At 29.8% G+C, this 17,947-nt stretch overlaps 1 protein-coding gene and 1 long non-coding RNA gene across 2 annotated transcripts; both read left to right on the forward strand.

The window, feature by feature from the left end:
• Window positions 1–207: 207 nt before the first annotated feature.
• Window positions 208–13,190, forward strand: LOC149059458 (glucose dehydrogenase [FAD, quinone]-like). The gene is made up of 6 exons (XM_089215834.1): window positions 208–391; window positions 5,328–5,653; window positions 5,812–5,982; window positions 10,699–11,417; window positions 11,561–11,851; window positions 12,290–13,190. Exons 2-6 carry the CDS (start codon window positions 5,467–5,469, stop codon window positions 12,830–12,832), a joined length of 1,911 nt encoding a protein of 636 aa, XP_089071960.1. The 5' UTR covers window positions 208–391; window positions 5,328–5,466; the 3' UTR covers window positions 12,833–13,190.
• A 3,800-nt stretch (window positions 13,191–16,990) lies between these two features.
• On the forward strand, window positions 16,991–17,749 carry LOC149059459 (uncharacterized). Its single transcript, XR_016189976.1, has 3 exons — window positions 16,991–17,236; window positions 17,302–17,386; window positions 17,460–17,749. It is a non-coding gene; the product is annotated as an uncharacterized LOC149059459 (long non-coding RNA).
• The last annotated feature ends 198 nt before the right edge of the window (window positions 17,750–17,947 follow it).

A 17,947-nucleotide genomic window follows, 5' to 3' on the forward strand; every position in this document is an offset into this window, starting at 1 on the left:
AAAATTACAATTATATTATAATGCATAATAATTATTAAACTATTATAATTTCAATGAGATTATTGTTAATGTTATTTTTAATATTATTATTTTTATAGAAACATTCAACATATTACTATATATAGTTAAATTCTATAATACTTATATTTTGTTTCAAAAATATGGTTATTGGTTACTACCTAATCTAACTGAAACGGTAAACATTTCCTGATGGACGAAGTTGGCAAGTATGGCACAGGTAGCGCGCGTGGTCAACTATACGGATGCCAGTACATTTTGTCAGTCGCCAATTCACTTTTTGTTTGCAACTGTCCTTCACCTCAGCAACACCATAGCCAGACACACAGAATCCACATTAACCTGTAGCTGTAGTGCTGTACATAAAAGTCTTGTGAGTATATTATACTGTATTACATAGGTATACATACATTTTTAGAATATCTTGGTAGTCTTGCATGTCTTAGATTATTATTATTTTATTTAGCCATAGATTTATTGTTTTAATTATTATTGTCGACCGCATATGCCGACTCCACGTTATGACTAGGAGGGAGCTTTTCTTTGTATTTTAATTTCAATATTTCTTAAAATAAAGATTTTAACTCAAACTCCCACATTTTACATATTTTTTTTGTCTCGTATTTATATTTAATAAAAATAAATAAATGTTTTATTATCCTATGTTTTTTCAACACTTGCTATTCATTATTATAAATTAAATACACGTGCCACAACATTCAACAATCACTTGTAGACTCTATAGGTACACACCCAAAATATTTAACTTGGTCGTATTACTTGTGTTTTAGTTACACGTTTTGATACCTATAACGCTTTGCCCTCGTGGCTCGTGCCTGCATTTCAAACTAATAACCTACATAATCTTAAATTAAAATTTGACGGATACGTCAACTTATAGTGAGGTACTTACATATTACCACCAAACGATCGCATACGATTATCATTTTACGTCTCTTCCTTTTAAGACCTCATATCGAATATGGAATTTACCTTAACACATTTTATTCTTTAAAGGCCGCTCTAACGTTAATAAATGGTTGCAAGACAAAGTACCTGTTACACAATTTTCATATTTTCTTATACATTTTTTTTTATCACATTAGATCAATCATTAATATTTCAACAGCATGACCTTGGATTGAAATACAATTTTTGAGAGTTAATATGGAGTATTTAAATATATAATTTCAGACAACTTGAGTTGCTATTAACAAAAAAGTAGATTGTATTACTATAATATCGAGTGTTATAATTTTGAAATTTGTCTATAAATATATATTTAGGCACTCCCTATAAATTCCCGAAACCTCATTTCAATCTAATGTAATATACCATGAACATACTGTATATTATAATATTCCATAAGTCCGTATATTCACTTTTCATTTTATTTAAAAATCATTTAAAACGAATTAATCACTTGTCCAAAATAAATTATTTAATCGCAGTAAAAATAAGTATTTACTAATACAGTCGAACCCTATTTATTAAATTATAACCTATAATTCGTGTTGTTATGAATAAATATATATATATTATATCGTTAGTAAAAATGAACATGTTATTCTGTGTGGTCTAAATAGGAATTTGTTTGTAGAGAGGTATGCTATTATAATCCCATTAACCTTCTTGGCTACGGATCTGTCCATTGTAAGTGTACGACACAATACGGTTTATTTCAATTCAAAAACTAAAATAAAATGCGAAATTTCACTTCTAACAGTATTTATATGCTCCGTCCATCTTCAATTTCTGGTTTGGGTTATGGTCGACGTTTTAGTAATGCTTACCTGCTGTCCGATATTGTTGAAAAAATGTACCTTACCCTCTTTTTCATTTCAAAAGAACCCTTAATCCCATGAGCAATAGTACATTTTTTCATTATAAATGATCGGTGGGTGAATTATCGGCGCTGGATCTCATGTGTACGTTACTGTAATACTAAAGGAGAACTACCTGCTATTGTAGTGGTCCATTCAAATAGTTATAACAATAAACTGTAATGCCCAGTTGTAGAATCCTAAGAATCCAGATCTCTCACATTTCGTTCACTAGCTAAATAGGGCGCATGTAAACTACATCACAATAGTACCTTTTTTTAGTGACTCTTTGGCCCGTTTAACATGGACGCGTATCATATGCGTCATTCCGACGAAGACGCATTTTCCTTGCCAGTGTGGGGTTTGGTAAGTTCCCACACAAAACATAGCAGGTAAGCGAGTACATATGTAAGTTCCCACACGAAAAAAAATACACTTGTACGTAAGTTCCCACACTAAAAAAATTTCGGCCGTACGTAAGTTCCCAAGCGGAAAAAGTTAAGTTATTAAGACTTAGGAATGACAACTTAAAATTTGTTTTGTTTTTGTTTAGATAAAAAAATCCAATTCATTTTTTTTAGGTATAAAATAATAATAATAGGTAATAGTAAAAAACTCAAATTTTATTTGGTTTATTGCGAAAGCTCAAACACTTTACATAGTCATAGTGTCATACTGTGTATAATTATTTTTGAGTTATAAAAGTTATATAAGTTATTTGTCAGTCCTAAGTCTGAATAAAGTGGGAAGGAAGTTTGTGTTTGGCAAGGCTGAGCATTAACGAATTAAAAGTTAAGATTATAAGCAATTTATATAAACATGTGTCTGAAATTTTTATTTTTAAAATAAAAAAATTTTAAGTTTAAATTAAGTTAAGTTACTTTTCTTTGCCCAGCCTTGGTGTTTAGTATAATTTTTTTTCGTGTAGGAACTTACGTACAAGTGTATTTTTTTTTGTGTGGGAACTTACGTACAAGTGTATTTTTTTTCGTGTGGGACCTTACGTACGGATATACAGGGGTAATTTTTACCTGCTATATCTCGTGTGGGAACTTACATTCGCTCGCCAGTATGGCCTCTTAAGAGGACATCTCAAGGTAACGTGTAGACATACAACGCTCAAGACAGAGCGTTATAAGCTATGTACTCACTATAAAGCCGCCGTCGCCGCAATCCGTAATTATCTACGTTTTTCTTATAAGATATACTTTACGCGTTCAAAGAATATGGGTTAATGAGTGATTATATTGTAAAAATACCTATGGATAAAATTGTAGAGGATAATCATATCTGGTTCCGTAAAAAGTCCGATTTTTAATATCTGTAAAACTTCGTGTAAAATTTCATATTTAATCATTCCCGTTTTTCTTTTCCTTTTTTCGAGAGTTATTTTTAGGACTTAAAATTTAAAAATCGAAAATTGGGCTCCTTACAGAATCAAATATGAATCTCTTCTAACATTTTATTCTCAAGTATGCTTACAATAAAACCACTCAGTAACCTATATTCTTATTTGAACGAGCAAACGTGTTTTTAAAGGACATTTTACGCGTACCTACATATTATTTTGATGAGTCGAAATCTTAATCAATGTTAACTAAAAACCTGTATGATACGCGTCCAAGTGAAACGGCCCTTAGTTGCTAATTGCACCAGATAAGAACAGCTAACATTTGGTCCATGTAAACTCCGCCAGTAAACAAACCAAATAACAATATAAAATTAGTATATGATTATAAAAAATATACATCTATCATAATTTTTATAATAATAATCGTCCACATTTAAATACATTTTTTCGGTACGTCGTACGTGTTGATGCAAAAAAAATATACAAACTGTAAAGATGTTAATAGTAATATTATCTAAACATATTATACAAATTGTAATAATGTATATAACATCAACAAATCATTAATAATATTAAATAATTGTTATAAACATCTAATATGAATACTAGTATGTTGTGGTATAATACTTTGAACTGTGAATTAAAATATTGTGATACAATTTGTAAAAATAATCTTTTCACTCTAATATAATTTCTATAGGTTTTATTGTAAAATTAATTAGTTCCAAAAATTAGCAGGTCGTTATTTATCTCTAATTTAATTGAAGAACGACTTTCAAAATATACTATTATACTCTAAAATCAAATTAAATAACTATTAAAAATTAAGTTAACACAAAATGATAATGATCCTGAAACTATCATTTGTAAAAAATGTTAGCTATTTATTAAATATAAAGTAGAAAAGTAGATAATGATAATGATCCTCAAACTATCATTTGTAAAAAATGTTAGCTATTTATTAAATATAAAGTAGAAAAGTAGATAATAGATATTTGCAGTTAGCTGTAACGAAATAACCAGCACATAATATTTCGTATATTGTGTTATCTGTTATGATGGATTCGGGGACTAATACTTATATAGTTTTGCGAATCTATCTCTGATTTGATTTATATCTGAAATATTTTTGTGAATCGATATTGGAATAATATAAATATATAAATTGAAAAACAATTACGTCCCCAATCCAAGCGTCTACTTTCGAAGAAAGTGTGCAGACGCAAAATCGTCTAAATATTTTTTTAGTATTTACATGCATCAAATCATCATTACCTTTTTCTAGTGACTCATTTTCATTTCTTCTTTAATTTAAAATTACCTAAAGTTAAAAAGAGTGTATGTGAAGTAAATTCTTATTAGCTTTTGTCATTATTTAGAGCTATTATTATTAAATTTAATTACTAATGGCACAGCCATGTTATAAAAAGCACATGCACACAATTTAGCCACTAAATACGATGATTGATGACTACAATATTTTTAAACTGCAATTTGTTTAGGTATTATTTAAAACTTTTTTTATAAAAGTCAATACTGCAATTCGTGTTTTATTGTGAGGTTCAAGATTAAATCATATTTTAATGTTTAAACGTATGATAAAAATACAGTTTCTTATTTGAATGTTAATCAATATTGATCTAGTTATGAACACTGTCCAGGTATATTGTAGGTATGATAATAGTGCTAGACCTATATTAATTTGTCTTTCCTATAATCTATATAGTCTGGCCAGTTTAAATAAAAACAATTTAAAAATATAATGTAAATACCTATTTAAAAATCTGTTTATTTTTCAATATTTACCAAGTAACACATTGCTGTAAAATATTATAGCCCAATAAAGCTGGATTCATAGCCACGTCTTGTGTACTGTCGTGTTGATCTAATCGCAATTGTGATTGGACGATACTGTTTTGGTATCATGTAATATCCAAGTTGTAAACGTGTATAACAAAGAAAAGTTACACTTATACAGCTCAACTTTTAAACCAATATGGTTACTAGTTGTAAACATAATTACGACCCCTAGCATGGCACGGTTACGACGTGTTGCTGTAAATCCGGCTTAACGGTGAAAGTATTTTCTAAATATATTATAATATGAAAATCTAATTTAACATATTTCAATATAGCCCTTAGATCATATAGAAGTGAAGCAACAACAACAATATAGCGGGCAAATATACATAATTGTTAATTGAGAGAAAGGGAGTGTTATTTCTGCGCTTGTGTTATTATACTAGTGGCGTGAAAACAAAGATATAAAAAGAAATGGAGGAGGTATCCGCGATAATATATGCAAAGTCGGCAACGAAAATGGTCTTCCTGCCCATTTTGTATGCAGTTATTATTTATTTCCAAAGTGATGTAACGGATACTAGTTCAGGAATCATAGACCAGCCTGGAAATTTAATACTCAGTCATTATGATTTTATCATAGTTGGCGGTGGATCAGCAGGTAAAAATAATACATTATTTGTTATCATATAAAATTATAATACAACATGCGTTATGCTCACATAATATTTTTTTTTATCACGGTATCGTGTTGATCATTTCTTCAAATTTAAATACCTATATTTAATATGAAATAAAAATGCAACAAAAATTACTCAGGTGCGGTTCTGGCAAATAGATTGACCGAAAATGAAAATTGGAGTGTACTACTAATAGAAGCTGGTGGACATGAAACCATACTATCAGGTGTGCCTTTGTTGGCTGACCACCAGCAACTATCTGCGATTGATTGGCAATATAAAACTGAACCTCAAAACACAGCGTGTTTGGGTGAGTACCTAATACTTATGTACCTACCTAAAATAAATAAATGTAGTCAAACATGATGTTAAGAATTGATACATTCTAAATTTCTAAAATTAATATAATATCTTGGTCTTACAATAATTATCAGTCGGAAACATACGCAAGGAGAGTGCCGGTGTCGACATTTTATATATGACAAGGGCATAATATAAAACTTAAATTCCATACAAGTATAAAATATATAAGTATTTATGAGTAAATTTTTATAGGCATATCCAAAATCCCTTAATTCCAATTTTTAAAACTTATATTTCAAATATTTATAATAACTCAAAAAGTAGTAAAGAATAAAATAAAAAAAAATAAAAAGAGGGAATTATAAATAATTAAATTGATTGGGGGAAAAATATAAAATAAATATAAGTATTAATATATAAATAAGGCGCTTGAAAATATTTACAATTTGCCTTCAATTAAGTAATCTCAATTAATATAAAACGTGCCGTCCTGAATTCTGTTTCTCTCACACCCAAGGGCAAAATATTTCATTTCAACATACAATGGGCGTGTAGTTATGACTATTTTTATTCATAATCCCTAATTTATTACAATTATTTTCTTGATTCTTTGACAAATTAAATATAGTAATAATTAGTTATTAGGTACCTTATTGTATTACCATGATGAAATATATATACTGTTGATCCCGTGCATTTCGTAGCCAGTTAAATGTACTAAATTTATATGACTCAAAAATTGTTCAATTCGTTATTTAATAATCGGTGAATGGTGTTCAAAACTTATCTTAACTTTTCCGTTACTGAATAAAAATTCTGATTTGCAGAAGTATAATATTATCAGGTAGGCAATCTACCTGCGGTAGATCGCGGACCTTGTGTTGTTTGTGTATGATTTAATTCTAAAGTTTTTAAGTTATACCAAGTTTCCATTTTTACTTAATTCCACTAACGGTGAGTTAATTAATCAATTAATACAAAATCCTTCATTATGCTATAGCAGTATATTTTTATACATTTAAATATATAGCTGAATTACCCGGCGTTGACCGGAAAAAATAGTGATTTATACTGTAAGTGATAGCCGCTTTCTTTCGTCGAATTTTTCATTTTGATAATGCTAATACCATGTGCAGATCACAACTATCTCTGTCTGATGTATATCAAAATTTAGCTTACGCATGTGCATTAAAATAAAATATACGACAAAAGAAAGCAGTGAATACAACATATAATATCTAAATTGAAATAGACTAACAACTAATAAAACTCATACTTCGCATTTTATACTAAATTTTTATTGTTTTATATTCGATGAATGGCCTAAATTAATTTTCCTTTTCATTGTGATAAATTCTTACGCATGTCAGAATATATCGGTCAGTCGGTTCGTCCTTAGTAGCCGTTAGCCGCGGAATGCATTCACCGCGCACAACGCCCGTTAATTTTTACTAATTGAATATGTACAATAACAAATAGTTAATGTATTCTATTATAATAAATGGTTTGTTTGAACTCGTGGCAACGACTTAAAACGATTAACTATAATTTATGGCAACGATTTATAAACAAAAATTTCTATCTGTATTGTATGAAAATTTATAACTCCTTTGTTTATTAAGTTAGACAGTTAGAGAATCGATCAAAAGCATAATTCTTCTACGCAATGAGCTCTTTAATTTAAAAAAAAAAAATCATAACGATCGGTTCAGTAGTTACATATCACTCATAGGTTTTCATTTTCACATTTATATATAAAGATATATTAATGTTGTATATTTATAAAACAGTTGCATATTTACATGGGATGGGGATAGATACCCCTTGGTTTCTTATTTATTATATATTTATAATATTGTGATTTCGATGTTAAGTGAACTACTCTCTTCTCTTATGGAAATTAAATGATTGCTAACTTATAATATCCCTCTTTAACAAAATCCTGCCTAAATACGCCACTGATGAATAAATATATGGTTTGGGGTGGTGTTGTCCTACGCTCAATTGCAGATGAAACGCTCCGAGTGTGTACATACCATCCGGTGTTGATAGCACCTGGATGGTTGACACCTGGGTTTCTAACAACAAATCCTTGCCACACATGCCTTACGTGTTCAAAATCAATCGTTTCCCCCTACAAACAGCTAATGGCCATAATTGCCGAGCTTTTGATCATAAAAAAAAATAAATAAATAAATAAAATGCAGTCATTTTAATTATTATTATGTATACAGTGAAACCTCTAAATACCGGACACTCTCGGTCGCTTAAATGTCGTCCGCTATTTGGAGGTGTCCGCTATTAAGAGTGGAAATATAGTGAATACACATTTCACCGTTCCCGAAATTCCATCCGTTAAAGGAGGTTTCACTGTATATGTTTTTTATATTTGTGATATCACCTTATGTCGTGTAGACCAGGAAGACAACAACCTATAAGCTGTTATTATTATTATTATATTATGTTTACGTTATCAGCGTATGTCGACCGATTACGAATACAACGTAGACTATTTTTAATATTTTTTATTATTTTAAATCTTGTGATTTTAATAGCAGTTAGTCTATCTATCACCATCCACCAAGTTTGGAGCGTGCAGTATGTTATAATATAGACATTATATTTAAATGTTGTCATCGTTTCTTTTTCTTAATTAACATCCTGACGAACAAATAATGAATGTAACCACTAAATCGCCAAGTTAACAACTCTTAATTGTATATCTCAATGTTTTTCTTGCGTACTAAAAATTCAATGCTGGGCATTATCGAGTTAAGAAGTTAAAGTTATGTTAAAAATGTTATTGAATTTTAACTTTTTAACTTAACTAGTTATAATTAGATTCTCAGTAACTTGACTATAAATTTTTTTAACGTGAAATCATCGAATTAATATAGTCATATAGTCTATAAATTAGTTTTAGGTTTGTAAAAAATAAAGTAGGCTAGCGTTGTAAAAAAATTAACTGTTTATTCAATAAAAAGTTTAAAAAAATTATATCAACTTTTATTGATGCATATTAACTTAACACGGCTAAAAAAAATCTTAACATTCCCAGTCTTGCAAACATTATATATATACAGGGTGATTCTTTTAAGTGGGTACACTAATTATCTCGAAAAGTATTTACTTTTTTCAAAATATTTTTTTGCATGGTTTCAAGTTGTTAAAAAACCAACGTTTTTATTAAAAAATTATATTTTTAAATATTTTTTATCCTTATTATTTTTTAAGTTTTTTACTTTTTTGAATGACAACATAGAGTTTTAATTTCATATTCCAAAGCATAATATTTTTCTAAGTATTTCGATTCATAATAATCGAATTTAGGACGAGTAGTTTATGAGTTATATGTATTTAAAGTTTAGACAAACGGAGTAGTGGACAAATATTTTGCGGGGTAACCCCGTACCACTCCACTCTGCCAATCTAAACTTTAAATACCTATAACTCATAAACTACTAGCTCCAAATTCGATTTTTATATATCAAAATACTTAGAAAAATATTCTGCTTTGGAATATGAAATTAAAACTCTATGTTGTCTTTCAAAAAAGTAAAAAACTTAAAAAATGATAAGGATAAAAAATATTTAAAAATATAATTTTTTAATAAAAACGTTGGGTTTTTAAGAACTTGAAACCATGTAAAAAAATATTTTGAAAAAAGTCAATACTTTTTGAGATAATTAGTGTACCCACTTAAAAGAATCACTCTGTATATATCACGGAAAGAAAGAAATAGTTTCCATCACCTACTATGGGAGTTAATTGATATTCCATTTAAACATACAAAACTAAATTTAATAATAATATTTTTATATTATTTAAAAATTTCACTGTTATTGTATAATGCCACAATGTAAAAGTATACACAAGACAGTAACGCACGTCATCACTGCCGACGACGAAACAATTATATTTTTGTAGTATTACAGTAGACGTAAGAGTAGGGGGGTTGTAAAGAAGTGTGTGTGTGTGCAACGCAAACAACGCTCGTCGCTATGTAACAATATTCGACAAATTATATACTTCTAATAACCAGTATAATGAAAAAAAAAAAATGTGATTCTCTAACAGTGTAATAGTTTAATTTTATTTCAATAAGTTAATAAAGAACGTTTTATAGTAATTTATAAAATTATTTCACTATTATGACACCCCCCACCATAATTTCAATAATTAATTTTTTTAGACGTTTCTCTTTTGATAGCTCATTTGCACACCTAGTGGCTAGTACTTGCGTTAGAAAAAGAAATCATTAAAAATTTGTTCAGTAGAACTTCAGATATAAGATATAAATGTCATTAGAAATCGCCTCATGTGTTAATAATATGTAAAGATTATTTATGTTTGACTTTTTTTCATTATCTGTGATCTATAATGTTTATTACCTTCTTCTTCATTCATAGTTTGAATACGACACAAATATTAACATTTTTAAGTATCCTGGTAGTTTCTTCGCTATATTTCTTAAATATGAAATGTGCTATTATGATATTAATACCTACATCGAATCTGGTTTAAGTTTTATCATACAAAAACAGTCTCTGTTATTTTAACTTTGAATGAAATTTACATTTTTCCTAATCTATTTCTACTAGATATTCCTTAAGTTAAAAGTTAAAATGTAACAAATTCCTATAAACGTAATATTGTACATACATGCATATATACATATTTTATTTGTAAAACTGATTTTTAATATATTTTATTGTATTTCAGCTATGAATGATAAAAGGTGTAATTGGCCTCGGGGTAAAGTTCTAGGTGGGTCCAGCGTATTAAACAATATGTTGTATGCCCGTGGAAACCCAACTGACTATGATAACTGGTTGAAACAAGGTAATTCCGGTTGGGGCTATAATGACGTGCTTCGTTATTTTAAAAAATCGGAAGATAACAAAAACTCGTCCTTAACATGTACCCCGTACCATTCGGCTGGTGGATATCTGACGGTGTCAGAAGCGCCATATAAAACGCCATTAGCCGAAGCATTCATCTCGGCCGGACTAGAAATGGGATACGATGTACACGACATTAATGGCCACCGGCAAATGGGTTTTATGATACCACAAGGAACGATCAGAAATGGTTCGAGGTGCAGTACGGCGAAGGCATTCTTGAGACCAGCCAGGCTGCGAAAAAATCTGCATGTCACGCTCAACACGATTGTCACGCGCATAAAAATTGATCCTATAACAAACATCACGTCCGGCGTCGAAATGGTGAAAAATAACACAAAGTATTACGTTCGTGTGCACAAAGAGGTGCTTCTGTCAGCGGGCCCTATCAATTCTCCTCAGCTACTTATGCTATCGGGCATAGGTCCTGAAAAACATCTTGCAGAAATGGGTATACCCATTATTTCCAGTTTAGACGTCGGAAAAAATCTACAAGACCACATCGGACTTGGTGGTCTAACATTTTTGATTAACAAAGAGGTGATATATATTAATTAAAAATAATAAAAATATTTTAATTACTCTTTCTGTACAGATTTACTGCTATAAATTAGAATTTACCATATATAAAAATAAATAAATAAATATCATAATATAATATCATAACCTAACCTATTGTACAGGTATCACTAACGCATAAGAGAACGGAAAACCTCGACTCGATATTCAGATATGCGTCGAAGGGCGAAGGGCCATTAACAGTCATGGGTGGTGTAGAAGGAATGGCATTTATCAATTCAAAAAGGGGCAATCTATCAAAAGACCAACCAGACATCGGGTTGCACATCGTATCCGGTTCCACTGTTTCTGGTAATGGTGGATTCAAAACGTGGAAAGCTCACGGGCTAAGAGAAACATTTTACAAATCGATGTATAAATCGATTCTTAACAAAGACGTTTGGTCCGCTATACCTGTAAGTAAAATGCCTTATTCAAATATCAGGTTTAGTAATAAATAATGGGCAAATTAATGATATTTTCTAACTCAAGTATTTTTTCCAATTGAATTAAGTCAAATTGATTAAAAATATTAATACATAAATCAATTTTAAATTAAGCTAACCAATACTATTATTTTAACCTAACTTCAATTTAGGTATAAGTTTTTAAGAAAAACAATTCTAATTAGACATTAAAAAAAAAAAAAAAAAATGATTTTATAGATCTTTAATATCATAGCTGAAAATATGTCCACTTGTTTTTAATTAATAGTAGTCTAAATTTGAAATGAGAACAATATTTAAATTCCAATAATATTATCTGCCAAATTTAAGACGTCTAAGCCCCAACACTCACCTTCTCATCTACTCCTGTGGTTATAATCAACATTTTGTAACATAATATGTCTGTAGATATTGTTAAGGCCCAAGAGTCGAGGTGAAATCCTGTTGAGAAGCACCGACCCATTCGAGCATCCCATAATCTTGCCCAATTACCTGATGGTCAGAGAGGACGTGGACACATTGGTGAGGGGCATCAGGTTTGTAATAGCTATGGCCCAGACCACGGCTTTCCGCCAGTACGATAGCCGTCTGCACGACGTACCGTTCCCCAGCTGTAAATCCGTGCCATTGCACACCGACGCCTACTGGGAGTGTATGATCCGGCACTACACCGTGTCCACATACAACCAGGTGGGTACCGCCAAGATGGGTCCCGAAGGTGACAAGACCGCCGTGGTTGACCCACAGCTCCAGGTGTACGGTGTCTATGGACTCCGGGTGGTGGACGCGTCCGTCATGCCCACGCTTGTTGCCGCCAGCACCAACGCGCCGGTCCTAATGATCGCTGAGAAGGCAGCGGATATGATCAAGGACACGTGGCATGAAGAGAAACCAGAGCGTTTTATTAGTAATAAGTACCCAACGTACGCGAAGATATTAAACGAAAAATAATTTTCAATCATTTTTTTTAAACCCTAATATTTTTTTAGTAATTTAAGAATATGTCAGCCCAATATTTTTTTTATTTCTCTGACCGACGCACATATACGAAGTAACACTACGTATTCGTTAGTGATCTAAGATTACAATTTCTATTACAAAAGTTATTGAGAATAATTTTATTTTCTATTTTTTATAATGTCAAAAGTACAAACATTTTTTTTTTATTTTAATTGAAAAAACAATTCAATATAAAACCCGTAATATTTCAAACACAAAAATATTATCCTGAATAATTTTTGTAACTGGTAATTCAATTTTTTATGAATGTGCTATGTGGCGAGAAAGAAATTAAATATTGCACTGAAATCCTTTTAATATAACCATAATTTTTTTATTTCTTATTTTATTAGGTAATCATTTTACTTACTATTATTTATAACATAATATACAGTATGTTTAATATATTATGTAGTTATTATTCAATTTTTAATTTTTTAAAAACCTTTTTGCTGTAATAATTAAATAAAATATAAACATTATAATTATTAAAATAATATATCTACTTACTTAATGAATAATGCTTGAATAGTTTTGTTGATGGTAGAAAATTAAATTTAGTATTAAGTATATAATAATTTGATAATATGTACAAACATAAACTACTGCAATCAACATTCCTGAATTAAAATATAATAACATTGAAAAAGTAATTATAAAAAATTATAATGATATTGATCCAAATTGTAAAAATGTTATTTAAATATATGTTTAACATTACAGGTAAATTTCTTAATATTTTCATGAAAATAGCCATAACTGATTTTCTTTTGTATAATTTGTAATTTTAAGATTTTTAAGATTACAATTTCTTACTGTTTAAGATATGTTTTTTTTATATATACTGCATTAAGTTAAAATAAACATGACCTGAGTAGTTAACAAATTTTCGATCAAAATTTTTTCTAGAATAATTTATTTTGACGTCAAGTGGCAATCGAAAATATTCCTATTTTTTCCTCGTCCACAAAAGATTCATAATTTGTTATTATATATAAAGTAGTAATAGTTAGTTACCAGTGATGTTTTAAAATTATTCAGGATGTCCATTTTAAAAATGTTTAGTTACAGTTTGTCACGTTTTTTTTTAATCACCGTTAAAAGTTAAAATTATAAAAAAAAATAATGAATTTACAAATTATTTAGTTAAAATATCTTAGACTGACAAACTGTCTCCGCTTAGATTCCTTTTTGTGTATACAATGATAGGTATTATATCATTGAATTCAAATTTAATACCATCCATTACAATGACTAACTTGTAACCTACTGTACAGCAGAGCGACATCCACCAAAAAAAGACTTAGATACAAATCTAATAATGTGGATATACCTACCATGATAGAATGATGAGTCTAAGCAGATTTACTTGATGCTATTTATGAATGTGATGTCCTTAGAAATTATTATCATTAGCAGTATTGGCGTGATAATTTATTATTATTCATCAATAAATAAAATTACGCAATTTAATACTTATAACCAGTGGTGTTTAGAAATTGTGGAGGTGTTGAAGCATAATATTGTATACCTATTTTAAATATTTTTAGCACCACCTCTAATAAACAGCAATGGTCAAAGGGCTTTCAGACGTAGGTAAAGCAAATGCTTCAAATAATCCTACATACCGCCATCATTGCTTATTACATAAACTTACCAAGTAATAGTAATAGCTTATATTATATAGTAAAGACAATAACTGTATCATACGATTATCATTAGATAAGATACTAATCTGCCAAGTACCTACCAACTATTCTACCCACCACTTTTTTAATTTAAGAGACGATTATATTTATACACGTTTAGGCCACCATTAGCTTCATTATATGATTTTCTGTTATAACTTTCAGTTCATATATTGTATGCCATGTAATTAGATAAATAAGAATCATAAGTCCAAGACTATTAATTAGTGACAGTCGTGCTAAAGATATACTTCCGTATCTAATGCAACAATTATTTGAATGATATAAATATAAATTCAAGTTTAAAACGACTACACAGCAGACAATTAACCATTTGGCATTTGAATAACCAATTACGAATTTTAAAAACCAAATAATGTCAAATGAAACATGATCTTAAGTGTTATGTTTTTAACTAAAATGTGGGTAGTGAAAATGATTTTTATTATTATTATTATTGATTGGTTTGATCGTTGGATGTATAAGATATAACCAACTTAGGTTAGCTAGTTTATGAGTTTCCTATTCCTAAACATTTATTAAAGGGGTTGCATAACAAATATTTAAATATATATTTCAATTTCATATCATTAGTCACTAAGAACAAGAATAGGTATCACAATAACAGATATTACTGCATTTGGTAAGTGTAAAATAAATTATATATTATAATGCAAAATCGCCATATAAAATTTAACTACATTTGGCATTTAATAAATCATCGCTAGTAATAAATTATTCTTTACATTGAAATATTTGGTTCCTGGCATATAGTGATGACATTTCATTGTTGGTTTCTTCTTTATAGAATCCATCGTCAGTAATACTTAATATAACACTTAACATATTATTTGCATCGACTTTTCCACTATCAACACAAGGAACTGGAATTTTCACTGTCGTTCCGACTGTTAGAGGTGGAAATTGATTTTATTTTTTTCGCTTCCGCCATTAATCCATCAGCAGCCTTTTCCAGTGATTTTTTAAAATTTTGTTTTTGTTGTTCAGATTGATTGACTAAAATTTTTTCATTTTCATTTAAAACATACATTTAATTTTCATTTAATACCTCCATTTGATAAGCACTATTTATAGCGAATGGACAAGATCTCAATTCTTCACTCCAATTTCTAGACTGATTTTCTTTATTCCGAGTATAAATGATTTTTTTGATGCCCTGGTAAGCTCGCTTTGTGAATAATGTGGCTTCCCGTGCACTATTTTTAAGCTATCCTAGATCAGAACTAAATCATTTATAATATGATTTACAAAATCTCTACTAATATCCGATTACGCCAAACACAGCTCCCAGATACCCCATCGAAGCTGAGTGTCAAAGAAAATTGGACGTCGCTGAAACTAGCCGATGGACAAAGACATTGATATCAAATATATTAAGTTGGACCGGCCGGTAGGAGATTCGGTGAGGTGAATTATCATCTCTCACAGTTTCTCTCCGGGCAGGGGGGCTTTGGAAAGTACCTGCGTAAAATTAAAAAGGTCAAAAATACCAGTTGTGTCGACTGCGGAGCGTCGATTGACGATTCCGAACACGCGTTTTTCTTGTGCGACGGGTGGTGGCGGCAGAGGAGGGATCTGGAGGTGCGAATCAACAGAGACTTCACTCCATCAACCGCCATCGCATTAATGATGGTGTCGACGCACAATTGGAACGCAGTCAACAAATACGTGGACCTAGTCTTAAAAGTAAGGGAGAAAGAAGAAAGAGAGCGTCAAAGAAGACCACCGGCAGCTTATGTAGAAACTTAGTTAAGTGAATTTTGTTGTAGGCCGAAGGCCATCTTTTATATAGCGTAGGGCTATCTATTAAATTGTGAGCCGCGCATGTGGTCTATATACTAACTGTACTATGTATGTCATGTATTTTATTGTGTTAGAACTAATTAACGATGTGGGGGCGCTGGCGAATTGTCTCACCAGGTATTTTTGGCCCCCTGCGATACCGTAGGAAAAAAAAGGTTTGCCTGGTCAAAAGCCGAAGAATGACATTTTGTCTAAAAATTGTGGGTAGTTCGCGTTTTTCCTAGTCATTTCCGTGGTTTGCCCGATTTCGACTTTTGACCGTAACATATATGACACCTAGATATATTGTGTTAGTAACGATACAAAATCAGATTCTCCCGTACTCCGTCCACCTACTAACATTTCGTCATCTTATCCTCTCGGCGTGTCCAGGAGTTGGTTGGGTTAGGTAAGACTACATGGATAATATATAAATACATATATATAAATATATATTATCTATGTAAGACTATGATCAGAAATTCAGAAGCATAGTTGTTATTATAGGAGCGTCTAAACACAGAACTGAACCGTGACCGTTTTGCGCATGCGCTAGTGACATTTCATAAATTGAAATCTCTTATCTGTTATCAGGTTATTACAACCATCTTAGCTTATATCTATGATTACAACTTTTAAAAAATAAAAATCGTTTAATTATATTCAAATAATATTGCAATTTTGAATTTACTTGTATTAAATATACCATAATGTTGGTCTATTTGCATACATTTGTTTGAAATATAGTCTAAAGTCTTTAGTTTCAGGATCATTCATCAGTTTTATTTCATCAGATTATTTTTCATTACACTGCCTGTGAACAAGACTTATATTATGATGTATAATATTGTTAAATTTGTATCAGGTAATAATATGTTATAAACTTATATTATTATATATTTTTAATTATTAAGTTTTTATGTTTTATAGGAAAAAATTGAAACTAAATGTAATGAACCCAAACTAACAATTCTTTATAAAGATGGAAGATTGTATGCTTTAAAGAAACAGAAAAGTAAATAGTAAATAGTAAATAGTCATATTATTTTCTAAATTAATTAATAATGGTTTTAATTATAATCTAATAGCAGTTATACGCAGAATAGTGTAAGATGGCAGCCAAACTCAATGTCAATGTCAACAATAATATTCAAGACAACATGTTGTATGTTACATCATACAATAGATGATTGGACGCTGTCTGCTCTTGGAGCTATGGATCCGAAAGATTGTCAATCTATATTTATGAATTATTAATTTTATAATTACATAAATAATGAATTTTCAAATACAAAATTGTTTTTGTTATTAGAATAAATTAAATATTACATGTTAGTAAAATGTTTTAAGTTAATAAAGCGCATATTTAATTATTTTATATTAGATTTATATTTTGTATTTTCTTGACCTATTATTTCCTTTCTAGATAATCAAAGAATAAAAAAAATATATTTAAATTATGAATAAAAATTAAGAATTTTTTATTATTTTTCATAAGACATATTATCACTGTTTACCTATATAAAAAAATATGAATAATATTAATACAAATATACAATTGTGGAAATTAATTTTG

Source organism: Diuraphis noxia, unplaced genomic scaffold (assembly GCF_037042655.1).
Source record: "Diuraphis noxia isolate RWA-SAM2 unplaced genomic scaffold, SU_Dnox_SAM2 contig0001, whole genome shotgun sequence".
In the NCBI taxonomy this organism is placed as follows: domain Eukaryota; kingdom Metazoa; phylum Arthropoda; class Insecta; order Hemiptera; family Aphididae; genus Diuraphis; species Diuraphis noxia.

Bases quoted from the DNA above. Each gene is read 5' to 3' on its own strand.
- LOC149059458 (XM_089215834.1), top strand. From the start codon at position 5,467: ATGGAGGAGGTATCCGCGATAATATATGCAAAGTCGGCAACGAAAATG. The intron at 5,654-5,811 runs GTAAAAATAATA...AAAATTACTCAG, and splicing joins AGTTGGCGGTGGATCAGCAG to GTGCGGTTCTGGCAAATAGA. The intron at 11,852-12,289 runs GTAAGTAAAATG...ATATGTCTGTAG, and splicing joins ACGTTTGGTCCGCTATACCT to ATATTGTTAAGGCCCAAGAG.